Raw genomic sequence first — 12,500 nt, forward strand, 5'->3', positions numbered from 1 at the left:
GATGATGATGATGATGATGATGATGATGATGATGATGATGATGATGATGATGATGATGATGATGATGATGATGATGATGATGATAGGAATGATGATGGTATTGGTGGTTGTTATAGTGATGATGATGGTGGTGGCGATATGGTGATGGTGATAGTGATGGTGGTGATGGTGGTATTGGTGGTGGTAGCATTGGTGGTGATGGTGATAGTGATGGTGATGATGGTGGTGGTGATGGTGTATTGGTGGTGATGGTGATAGTGATGGTGGTGGCGATGGTGGTATTGGTGGTGGTGGTAGTATTGGTGGTGATGGTGCTGATGATGATGGTGGTGATAATGGTGATGGTGGTATTAGTGGTGGTGGTAGTATTGGTGGTGATGGTGGTGGCGGTGGTGGTCGTAGTCTTCGTGTTCGTTGTCTTTTTCTTTTTCGTAGTCGTGTTCATGGTCGTGAGGACTTGAAAGGTGAATGTTGATGGAAGTAGTTAATCAGTGGCAGTTGACTATATAGACAAAGTCTCTGCTAAGACTGAGAATTGTGTTATTGATGAAAATAGGGGATTTTATGGTGATACAGTCAAAGTAATGCCTCTGTTTTCGAACGTTAGAACCGTCGCTGAAAACACGTGTGTGTGTCCGTGGCTTACCTAAGGGAAGGATTTATACAAAACCGTCTGCACCAATATACCTATACAGTATCTCTGTCAAATTGTATATCAAAAGAATAGATACAATGACTACTGACACTGTGAGAATTACGAACTTGCCTTCGGCAGAGCAGAGCGAGGAAATCCTTTGATTTACAAGGGAAAATGTCAAATGTTTCACAAGTTATAAATCACTAACGAAATACCTTTGTGCGTTTGCATGAAAAGCTTGTTAATTGTGATAAGATATAAAATGATATATGCAAATATACTGGACTTATTGTGTGATACGAGTTATTTTTAATTAAATGCAAATGTATTCAATGAAAATATCATTTAAACTGAAAAGAAGAAATACTGCATAAATCCCTACGCCAAGGGTTGCCTTACGTACAAACTGCTTTAATATGAGTTGTCAGGCACAAAATCTTTGTTCTTTATTTTAATGTTTTTCATATATAATTTCCCAGGTTTAATTTCTTCTTCACATGAATTAAACAGATTTTAAAAGCTATATTGGTGTAATACATCCCGATAGAGTTGAATAAACTATAAAACAACCGCAGGTTGTACTACAGGAGTTGCCATGCAATAAGATCTGAGTCATGTTATTATAAGCTTCAAAATTATTTATCTTTTTTCATAAATCAGGCAATAATAATTGCATCTTTTTGAAATATTGTGTTGTTATACTACAACCTGGTGGTGTTCAACAAACCAAAGAAAGGCCCATTTCAGCGCAAATAACATATAATTAACCCCGTCCATACGATGACGCCTTCGTAGGCGCCATGACGTACGAATTGGTATATGAGGAGGGCTTTGGCGTCTTGATTATATTTATTTTGTAGTTGTAGCTGAGTTACCCCCATATTCTGTGAACTGTCCTGATCACATTTTCTGTGGTTATTAATATTCAGAGTGAAAAAAGAACGAGTAATACAGGTGCATCTTTATATCTTATAATGAAGGTATCGTGATGCATCATCGTACGTCAGGCAGCATCAAGAATTTGACTCGTATTGAAGAAGTTAAGCTAATCTAAACATTTAGCACATTGGCGATATGAATATCGGCGCTTTTGGCGTTGGAGAAGACACGGTTTGGCCCTGGAAAAAAGGACATTATTCATCGATGTCTCTGGTCGTGATGTCATTGTAATGTAAGAAACTTTGTTCATACTTTGGAAGTTTTCTTCATTTGAATAAAGTTGCTAGGCGGCAACCAGAACAAATGTACAAATCGTGAATAACAGTGACGATTGAATGGCACCATTGCTGTCGTTTTTTTTTGTTTGTTTTTTAATTCAGTGTATGATACAATCCATTCATTCTGGCTTTTCTCACCCCAGACATATACTAAAAAAATACTCACCTTCAAAGTAGGAACTCCTGCCCATGCATTTTAATTTGGAAAGACAATAACGTCTTAAACTTCATCACTTCTAACTTGTTGACATATGACACTTCTGCCCTGGCTAACTGCAGACCATTTTGTTGTTCTGATGGTGCAGATTTTATATCAAAATGTGGTTTCGATTGATCAATTTTTTTTTTATTATGAATCTACCCCCACAGTTGAATAAAATCTGAGAATACTCTGAACAAAATCTGCAGAATAGTAACCAATTTGAACTAGAAGTCCACCTTAGTTAAATGGACAAATAGGATCGTCTGCCACTTGCTAGCATAATATTCCAAAAAGTGGATCACTTAACAAAACTGGTATTACTGAAACTACAGTTCGAAACGATGCTGACACTTCCGTTGCATACTATTCTTCTCTCAAAATTATTATTTTGTACAACATATCATTCTTAGTATTGGGAACTTGTTGCGAATAGTCAACAGAACCTCATGTTCAAGTGAACTGTAATGTATTAGCATATATTTATGAATTGATAAGGAACAGCTGTAATCAACAGCTACCGGTAGCTGTTACTTGCCCTCATAATACATCTGCCTTTTTGTATAAAGTCAACAAATTTTATGAAGAAAAGTAGTTGGGCTACAAAGGAGGGGCACATGGTATGGTACGGGGTAACAGCACAAAGGTAAATTCTTCTGAATACGGTCATCCTCATGTATGACCCAAACACCCTTGACCTTTTCTCCTTGTTGACCTGGTCTCTGTGTGGGCACGTCTTACTCGAATTTTCACCTTGCCCACCTTCCTCTCCCACAGGTGGACATCATCGAGGACTGCATTTATTGTGTGCGTTCGTGTGTCTGTGTGTGAGTCCGCTTCCGTGCGCTTGGCTAAATTGCTGATTCGGCTGTCGCCGCTCTGTCGATCGGAGCGGATGTCTGGTGCTACGATGTCTGGGTTTGATTGTGACATTGCCCGCATGGTGTATGGGAATGTGGTGATGTGGTGTATACACCACCTTCGAGAGTGGGTATGCCACGCTCGAGTTTTAACGTCGCTCTCGTCTCTCTCTCTCCCTCAGGTGGACGACATCGAGGCTAAACTGGATCAGCTGATCGATCTTTACATGGAGGACCGCAAGCGCCTTGTGTCCCTCCCCTCTGCCTCATACTCAGGGTCTGCCTCATCGGCAGGAGCAATGGGGGGAGGAGGAGGAGGGGGAGGAGGAGGAGGTGGTGGAGGAGGAGGAAGAGGAGGAGGAGGAGGAGGAGTAGGAGGAGGAGTAGGAGGAGAAGGAGGAGCAGTAGCAGTAGGTGGAGTAGAAGGAGGAGGAGGAGGAGGGTCAGAAAATGCTGTGATGTCAGGAGCTGGGAGCGGTGCGGGTCTGGGTTCGCCGGACGCTGTGACGTCATCTCCCAGTTCTCTAGCCCCGCCCTGTATATATCCTCTGACCCCCTCAGCCCCCCCAGCAACCCCCTCCACTCTAGCCGTAAGTAGAATGATCTTTCGTTTTCCTTTTCGTCAAGGGGAGGCCTTCTGTCTCTTCTGTTCAGATTTTATTTAGTTGAAGGACAACTTCCGGAGGGAGGACAGTCCCGATTAACTCATTTGGGCTTAGTGGCTTCATTTAACGGAGTAGGTTTTGCCTAAGGCCAGATGATCTCACCCAGTCGAAGGGGACGTCACCTTAGCGGAAGAGTTATTCGTAGTCTCTTGGGCAGAGGTTTTGGGAACTGACAAACCTAACCTCTCGGCACGGTGAAGTAAAAACAAACAAATAAATAAATAAATAAAAATATATAATAAAATAAGATAAAATATTCGCAAGCGGTGGGACGTGAAAAACCCCTGCTAGAGCAAAGTCCTGTAATTTTATAGGCCAATGTTGGGTCGCCTCCCCGCCTAGCCAGGGCTGTCGAGAACCAACGCAACATAGCCCACAGCGGGCCCCGGGAATCGAACTCACGACCATATACGTGAGTTCGACAATGTATCCACTGATTACCGTAGACCCCACGATGAAGTGCTTTAAAGATTTTGTCCCAGCTAAAGACAGGCAACTGAGGGGTTTTACTTTATCCTGAAGGGGCTCTCAAAAGATTAAGTGCTCACCTCAAGGTCGGGATTCGCATTGCAATCTCCATAGGATCAACTTTCTTAAACTAAAATAAACTCATATTGCATGCCACTGTGTCTACGGAAGGTGGTTTCATATTTGAACAAGTTTTGTCAAAATTATGTTCTCAATTGGCTACAAAACTATCTGCTTATAGTATTCTAGATTTCTCTCACACAATATATGGATAGTATCAAAAGAATGCACTGTTCCCACCGCATTTGATTATCTTTTAGGTTCTCAGCGAATAACTTATAAACAGATAATCTGCAACAGCAAGAATAAATCCTAATGTGACGTCGCTATTAGACGAATAATTGCTCATCTTTAGACACTTCGCCACACACCCGTCCCCCTCCACATCTACTTTCACCCCTTTCTCCAGTTTAGCAATAACTTATTCCATTAATGAGGTGATGATTTTTACAGATTTTATTCTTTGCTAATATTAGATGATTTTGTCCGGCGGGGATAACGAAAACAAATTAGGGTCTCGAATGGCTGAAAACATAATTCATCCCAAGTCATCCCCTCAGCTGAGAAGAATCACTTTGCATTAATCGAACTTATATCTACAGGGAGTGTCATCATAGATTATGGGTTAAGGAGTGAAACGCTGGTTTCTGTGTGATCAAATTAGAGTTATCAATCCATCCTAAGGAAAATTCCTGGCCAAGAATCAAAATGTGAAAAACTAAACCTGCAAATCGAGTTGGATATATGACATCTGTTCCCCTTTATTTTACTTTTCTTGCATTATTCGATTCATCTCCCTCTCCTGACGCAGGTACCTGGTGCGCCCCCGCCCTACAGTAGCCTTCCCTCTTCGGCCCTCAAACCCAAACCGATCCTGGTGGACAAACAAGCTTCCGAGCCCAACACGCCCACCAGCAAACACTTCGAGCGCCCCATGACCAGAGGCTACTCGGACGTGTCTCAGCGTATGAAGAAGAGGGTCACCTTAAGGTAAGCACGAATGAAAGATAAAGGGAGATAAGGAGAGAGAGAAAAGGAGATAAGAAAAGGTAAAAAGAGAAAAAAGTGGAAGGGAAGAGGAAGAGGAAAGTAAAAGAGTGACAGATGGAAGAGACAGAAGAGGTAGATTAGCAAGTAAGAAAAGAAAAAAAAATATGAGAGGAAGAGGTAAGATTAAGAGAGAGACAAAAATAAGGACCCAAAATTAGATATAGCCCTGGATAAATATATAAGAGGAGAGGCATATGTGCATAGCATTCATGAATGGCACTTATGGTGGTGATGGACTTGTAACCTGACCCTATCAAGACCACCAAGCTCGTTGTGCGGTTTGCCAGGATGCTACAAATGAGGTACAAATAAGTCGAGCCAGACCTGAGGTGAACCTCCGGTGAACTGTCCGTATGGGAGCCTGGATCGACTATCCTTTTTATCGAATAACTTATGAAGCTTAGACTGGATATAGGGGTTCTCTCGGAGGTGAAGGTACCAGTCAGTAGTGAGATCAGTTATAAGGGCTACACCTACTTCTGCTCGGGCCCACCTCGCGGGAGTAGCTGTACACTGCGTGCCAGATTTAATATGCAAATCGATTTTTATGTTCTAACTCCGATAGTTTTTAATAAAAATTAGTGAAATTTGGCATGTTATATGGCAACACTAACACATGCGCAGATCTAAACTTTTAAGCTAATCTACACAATAGTAATCAAACGGCAGCCATTTTGGTGACTTGCAGCCTGTTTAAAAACTATCGGAGTTAGAACATAAAAATCGATTTGCATATAATTCTGGCACGCAGTGTAGGTATGTCTAGCCCACTACAGCACGCCGTTATAGAATCTACTGAGGTTGATAAGTGCACAATGTTAGTGAGGTTAAAGCACACCATGGCCTTTATCTTTCTTATTGTAGTATATACTCCTACCAAGGCGCATCGACTTGAAGAGATGTTCTATGCCAAGCTTAATTCTATAGTGGATAAGTAACCCACCACGAGACACTTATCATTTTGGGTGACTTCAGTGCGGTCACAGGCACCTACAGAGCTGGCTATGAAGTATGTATTAGCCCCCATGGCTTAGGAACCAAGAACATTAGCATTTCCCTTCTTCTGAACTTTACAAAGTTCAGAAGGCTGAGGATTGCTGGTTCCTGGTTTTAGAGAAGAGAGCCATGCCGACTGACTTCCAATAGCAATGCCGGAGGAGTGGCAAAGGAGATTGATCACATACTTATTAACACACGTTTGAAGATCCTACATAACTTCAGGGTTTATCGAAATGCAGGATTCCTCAGGATTGATCACATACTTTTGGTCGCAACATGCAGACTGTGTATCGAATCCGAGAGAATTAGGAGAAACTCAGGGATGATGCGTGTGCCCAGAAGAATGCGGTAGCGATCTCATATAGGTTAGAGGATCCTAAAAACTACCACGGAGTGTACTGGAGAGTGTCCAAAGTCGAGGAGTGATGTGGCGTCGCGTGAGAGACTGGAGAGTAAAGAGTTGGCCCGTGCTACCTGAACATTTGAGGACCTGTGGCGATACAGGATTCAGAGTTCTCATAAGGATGGATGAGGAAGGGTATATCAGGGAAATTACTGAGGATGTCGAGAGACATTTGCAAATAACCTCAGACCTACTTATCAAGCCTTCAAGAAACCCCGCTCACAGTCCAAACAGCTCATGGCGAACTAGTGTCAGGCATGGAGGGTTGTAGCTCCCTTGTCGAGTGCATTGACCAGTAGCTCGTGAGTGACCCTCCAAGCGAACAGCCTCACCTTGATGGTGTTCGGGTGGCGGTTGCTAATCCACAAATAGATGAATCTCCACCCTCTCTGACGGAGGTCAAAGAGGCTGTAATCAAGCTTAAGAATGGAAAGGCAGCTGCCTTCGGCAACATCAGTGCCGATTTGCTGAAAGCCTGAAGTGAGGCCATGATCAGCGAGTTGCATGCATTGCTGTTGTCTGGTAGTTAGGTACCATTCCCTCTGACTGGAAAAGGGGCCTGGTTACTCATATCTAGAAGGGGGAAAAGAGATCAGTAGGGATGTAACAACTACTGCGTTATTACTTTGCTCAGGGTGCCAGGTAAGGTTGTTATCCATCTGTTGATGACACGGGTTCGTTCACATCTGCTAAAGTTTCAGAAACCTAAGCAGTCTGAGTTCACACCCAGTTAGTCAACAAATGATTATATCCTAGCGCTTCGTGTTTTTGTAGAGCGCCAACATGGTTTTCAACAGTGGTTTCTTGTAGCCTATGTTGATCTCAAGAAAGTGTTTGACTTGATGCATCATGAAGTGCTCTGGTGTCTTCTACGGATCCGTGAGATTCCTGTGAGCATTAGTGATTTGATGTATGGCTTATTCTTTGGGACAGATAGGGCTAGAAAGTATCGAAGAGGCGTGTCCAGCTTTTTTTTATATATAAATTCAGGAGTGAGGCAAGGGTGTGTCCTCGCCCCAACACTTTCCAACACCTTCATGGACTGGGTATTGGACAGAGTTATCTATCAGTGTCACTGACCCTGTCTTTGCTGATGATGCTGTCCTGCTTATGGAGTCGCTGGATGTCTTGGTTGCAGCCCTCGAGTCACTGTACAGGAAGACCGACCGCTTGGATTCCAGGTTTCTTAGACCAAGACCAAGGTCTAGGCGTTTGGGGGAGGGCATACTGGGTAACAGTTCAATCTGTCTGTGCATATGGCGAGGACATAGAATTTCTTAGAAGACTTTTTATACCTTAGTAGTGTATTACTTAACAATTGGTGGGTCATGTTAGGAAGTCCTTTGAAGGAATTGGTAGTAATTAACAATTACAAAAAAAGTCTAGCTTAAGATTCGTAAATTGTTTCTTATGACCACTAATCTATTCATAAACTAGTCAGTCTATCAGTACATCAGCTAGTTTATCCCTCATCATCACTCCATCAGTCAGTCCATCTTTCATCAACCTAACAGTCAGTCACTCTTTCGTCAATCTGTCAAATACTTAACCCTTCACCAACCTATCAACCAATAAGCTACACAGCAATTCTTCAGCAATTTATGAACCAGACTGTCCTTCATCATCTAAAAGTCAGTCACGCCTTCATCAAATCGACAACCAATCAGTCTTTCAGCACTCCACCAATTAGCCAATCCAGTATCATTTTATCAATAAACCATCGACCAATTACTCCATCAGCCCATCAATTAGTCACTCCTTCATCAACCCATCAACTACTCAGTTCTTCAATACAGTCAAACCTATTAACCCATCAACTAACCACTCCTTCATCAACTCATTAATTCATCACTCTTTCATCAACCTACCATTTGCTCAATTCTTCAGTCCAATCAAACCTATTAACCCATCAACTAACCACTCCTTTAACAACTCATTAATTCATGACACTTTCATCAACCCATCAACTGTTCAATTTTTCAATGCAATAAAACATATTAACACATCAACTGGCCACTCCTTCATCAACTCATCAATCCATCACCCTTTCACCAGCCCATCAACTCGTCATTCTTTCATCAACACAACGACCAAGTCACTATTAATGAAGTGGTGAATGAAATGTTCTGTTTATGTTTATCTCAGTAGCTCACTTCCGTCGCGGCACTCTCTGGAGGCGAAGGAGAGTCCGGATCTCCTTCAGGTGCCTCCGCCTGTCGTTCAAGTCGATCTCCTGGCTCCGCCCTACATCGACGACGACGACGACGTTGACGACGACGACCAAGACGAAGACTCGGACCCGATGGGTAAGTTTCGAAGGAAGGAGGGAAGAAAGGAAGGAGGAAAGAGGGGAGGAAGGAAGAGAGGGAAGGAAGGAGTAAAAGACAAGGGAGAAGGTAGATAACGAGTGGCAAAAGTAGGTCCGTGTGTGTGTGTGTGTGTGTGTGTGTGTGTGTGTGTGTGTGTGTGTGTGTGTGTGTGTGTGTGTGTGTGTGTGTGTGTGTGTGTGTGTGTGTGTGTGTGTGTGTGTGTGTGTGTGTGTGTGTGTGTGTGTGTGTGTGTGTGTGTGATTCATTATGGTCTTGGATCACGTGTTGGACTCGTGATCGACAGCTATTTCCCTCCCGGAAGAGAGCTCAGAGCTCATACAGGACCGATCTATGGGTAATGCTGTGACCTTGCACGCACACACACACACCCAACTCCACGCCCACGAGAATTGGAGTAGCGACTCGCAGCTCAGCGATACTCAAATTATTTCAGCCCTGGGCGGGATTCGAGTGTGTGTGTGTGTGTGTGTGTGTGTGTGTGTGTGTGTGTGTGTGTGTGTGTGTGTGTGTGTGTGTGTGTGTGTGTGTGTGTGTGTTATTCTATGATCCTCATCTTATAGCATGTTCCTATTGCAGACGACGACATAGCCGTCCCATCAGTCGAGTACGAGCCTTTCGTCGGGTCAGACGGCGACTCGAGGGAGGGCCCGGCGACCATCGTGGAAGAAAATGAGACCTCGACACCTTCCTACGGTGAGTCCTCCTACAGGGGTTCTCCGCCTCCTCCTCCACCGCTCGTCATCCCCACCATCTCGGCCTCGGTGTCGCTCGGGTCCTCGCCTCTCGTGCCACCGCCGAGCTCGCTCCGGTCCTACCATTACCCCCACCATCACCATCACAACCACCATCGCCACCACCACCATCATTCTTCACACAACAAGTTCGGCGGTCGTCGACGGCAACACGTTCGTGGTGTCACGATCGCCTCCGCCTCCTACGGGGGAGCGTCACCTTCGCCGCCACCTTCACCCCCTACAGCGTCGTCGTTGGCCACGTCATTGTGTCCGATGCCCGTCCGAGAAGCGATGCCCCCCAGCAGAGGAGGCGGAGGAGGAGCAGGAGGGAGTGGAGGGATGGTGGGGGGTGGTCGCGAGTCTATAGAACTGTGTGTGACAGAAAACTCGAGACTGCTCGCGCCGGAGATCGTAACCACAGTCCCGATGGAAGAATCGACCTCATGATGCAGGTCCTACCCCAGCCCCCCTCCCCACCTCCCCTCCAGTCTCCAAGTGCCCTCCTCTGACCCCTCTTTCCTCCTCCTCCTCTTCCTCTTCCTCCTCTTCCCTACTTCCATAGCATTCTCTCCCGTCCTATTTCCTCAGCTTCCTTTCCTCTTTCACTTTTACTTCTACCTCTGCTACCTTCTGCCAACGTTATGTTCCCTTCTGTCTGTATCCTCCTCTTCATTTCGGGGCGTCTTCCTGCCCCTTCCTTTCCTTTCTCATAGTTCTTTACCACTTCTTTCTACAAGTTCTCCGTTTCACTCCTCCCTTGTTCCTCTCCTCTTTTGTTCCATCACTTCCTTCCTAACTTTATAGTTTTTTCTATTCTTTTTCTGTATCCTATATCACACTTTTTCTTACTTATTGTTTTCTCCTCGCCTAAGTCTTGATTGTTGTTTTTTCATTACTTATTTCTCTGTCGTTTGTCTTCTTTTCCTAATAACATATTTGTTTCACCTACTTCCATTTTTTCTATTTCTTTTTTCATTTTCTCCTTATTCTTGTAACTGTCACCTTATAAAGCATTCCTCTAACATCGTCTATTTCTTGGCAATTTTTTTTTTTTTTTTTGCCACTCTTTCCACACAGCTGGATAAAATCAGCTGACATTAGCAGAAGTAAAATCTACAAAGTGCCTCTTCCTTTATCCCCCTACCTTCGGACTTCCCACTACCTCCTCCTCTCCTCCCAGTTCCCTTCTCCCACTCTCGGAAGATCCTGAGCAGTCTCTCAATCCGAAGGGCTCACGAAGTCCAGTTCGATCCTTCACCAATCCCCAGGAGAAGCCGCCGTAGCCTTCACAACAGCCATTAAACTATTTTGTATATCATTCATGCAGCCAAGTTTTCCGCACGCTTTCCAGCAACATAAAGTCTTATTTAGGTCATCCAGAGTCCTTCTGGTCGTAGAAGAAGATATACTCTTTCCATCCCAGCAACTTGTTATAGCTTCTTCAAATTCTAACGAAAGTTTTACAATGATTCCTTCTTCTTCGAATCTCTGTTAAGACTGAGAGGTCAAGATAAAGGCATAAACTTAAGAAACTTAGATTGTTCGAACGATTCATTTTCAAGTTTCATGAGTCATCTAGTTCATATTTGACGAAACAGACTTCCCATGCTTCATACCACTTGTACGTTTCCTGATCTTTAAGTAGCATTTTCCTAAAATTTAAAGTACCATCACATCCCAAAGGGTTTCGCAATGTTGAATACTCTTTTTAAGCTTTCAAGCTTGAAAGCAACAACGCGTTTTCAAGCTTTTTACGTTTCACAACCTCCCTAAAGTTTATACCTCATGACTCTTCTACCTAAAACCCACTTCACAACTCTCCTTACTTCGTTCCTTTCTTCGTCCCTTCCTTCCTTCCTTCCTTCCTCCGACGTGTCCTGTATTCCAAAACCCTCCACACATTGTCCGAAGTGATAAATTCTTCCACTTTCCCTAATCTCTCCAGTTCATCCATACTGACCACCTCTTCAACCTTTGTTATAATTCACACCTATTCCACTACTAACTGCCTTCACCCGAATCCTGAATTCCTCGGGCACCTTGCAACCTTTCGAAGCCTCACATCAATCACCCCTCATCAAAAGTGCATTAGAATATAGAGTCTCTTAGAGTATTCACTACAACGAGACAACCGACAAGAAGACTAAGACAATTTTGTCTAAGGTGAAGGGACGATGGCAATGAAGGTGGCGATGACGTTGACGATAAACATCATTTAAAGATGATGACGGTGATGATAAATCGGTCGAGGGTGGAAGAAAGTGCTTATGGTCATACGGTTTTTAAACGAGGCGCAATCATTACCACATTTGCTAGAGACGCAACCTAACGCCATTGCTAGCGACCCGGAAACTCAAGATCCTCTCCCTAATGAAAGAAAACGGTCATAACGACCATGGCGATGTTGATGGTGCTGGCCGTGAATCTAAGATTTGCAAATGATCGAGTGAGTTATTACAGTGGTGGTATCAAGGAACCTACCTTAGATCGTCATGGTGAGAAAATGTCGAGTATAGGTGGCTTACATACAAAAGAGCTCACCAAAAGAGAAGATGGTGGTGCGAAAAGTGTTGTTGTTGTTGTTGTTCTTGTCCAAGGCAAAGCTGTCCGACGTGCGTGGAGTCACACGAACGGCTATTGCAGCCGGAACCAAAGACGTTGTGCAAATTGGCTGCGTGGAATTAAAACAAGTGTCACTGTGTATTGTTAATACTTATGTGTCCAGTTCTATCTGTGGGAATTACGGGGGTTTTCAGCGAATGCTTGTTGATGGAACGTATATATATATTTTTTTTGTGTGTGCAAAACATAAAGATGTCTTGATCATTCTATGTAATAATGTGTGAAAGGTCAGGGCCCTTGTTCAGAGCTGAATGGA

At 43.8% G+C, this 12,500-nt stretch overlaps 1 protein-coding gene across 3 annotated transcripts in view; it reads left to right on the forward strand.

Moving 5' to 3' along the window:
* LOC143017795 (potassium voltage-gated channel subfamily KQT member 1-like) overlaps positions 1–12,500 on the forward strand; it is a 393,659-nt gene that overhangs the window by 380,110 nt on the left and 1,049 nt on the right. For 2 of the 3 annotated variants that reach the window (XM_076172686.1, XM_076172685.1), the window contains exons 13-16: positions 3,096–3,503; positions 4,918–5,096; positions 8,704–8,864; positions 9,465–12,500. The exon at positions 9,465–12,500 is cut by the window's right edge and continues 1,048 nt beyond it. In XM_076172686.1, the coding sequence (XP_076028801.1) occupies positions 3,096–3,503; positions 4,918–5,096; positions 8,704–8,864; positions 9,465–10,069 (1,353 nt within the window). In that variant the 3' untranslated portion in view covers positions 10,070–12,500. The remainder of the gene's footprint in view (positions 1–3,095; positions 3,504–4,917; positions 5,097–8,703; positions 8,865–9,464) is intronic. The other variant, XM_076172687.1, reaches the window with a different exon arrangement.

This window comes from Oratosquilla oratoria, chromosome 33, assembly GCF_046742065.1.
Source record: "Oratosquilla oratoria isolate Oo_2021 chromosome 33, ASM4674206v1, whole genome shotgun sequence".
Lineage (NCBI taxonomy): Eukaryota > Metazoa > Arthropoda > Malacostraca > Stomatopoda > Squillidae > Oratosquilla > Oratosquilla oratoria.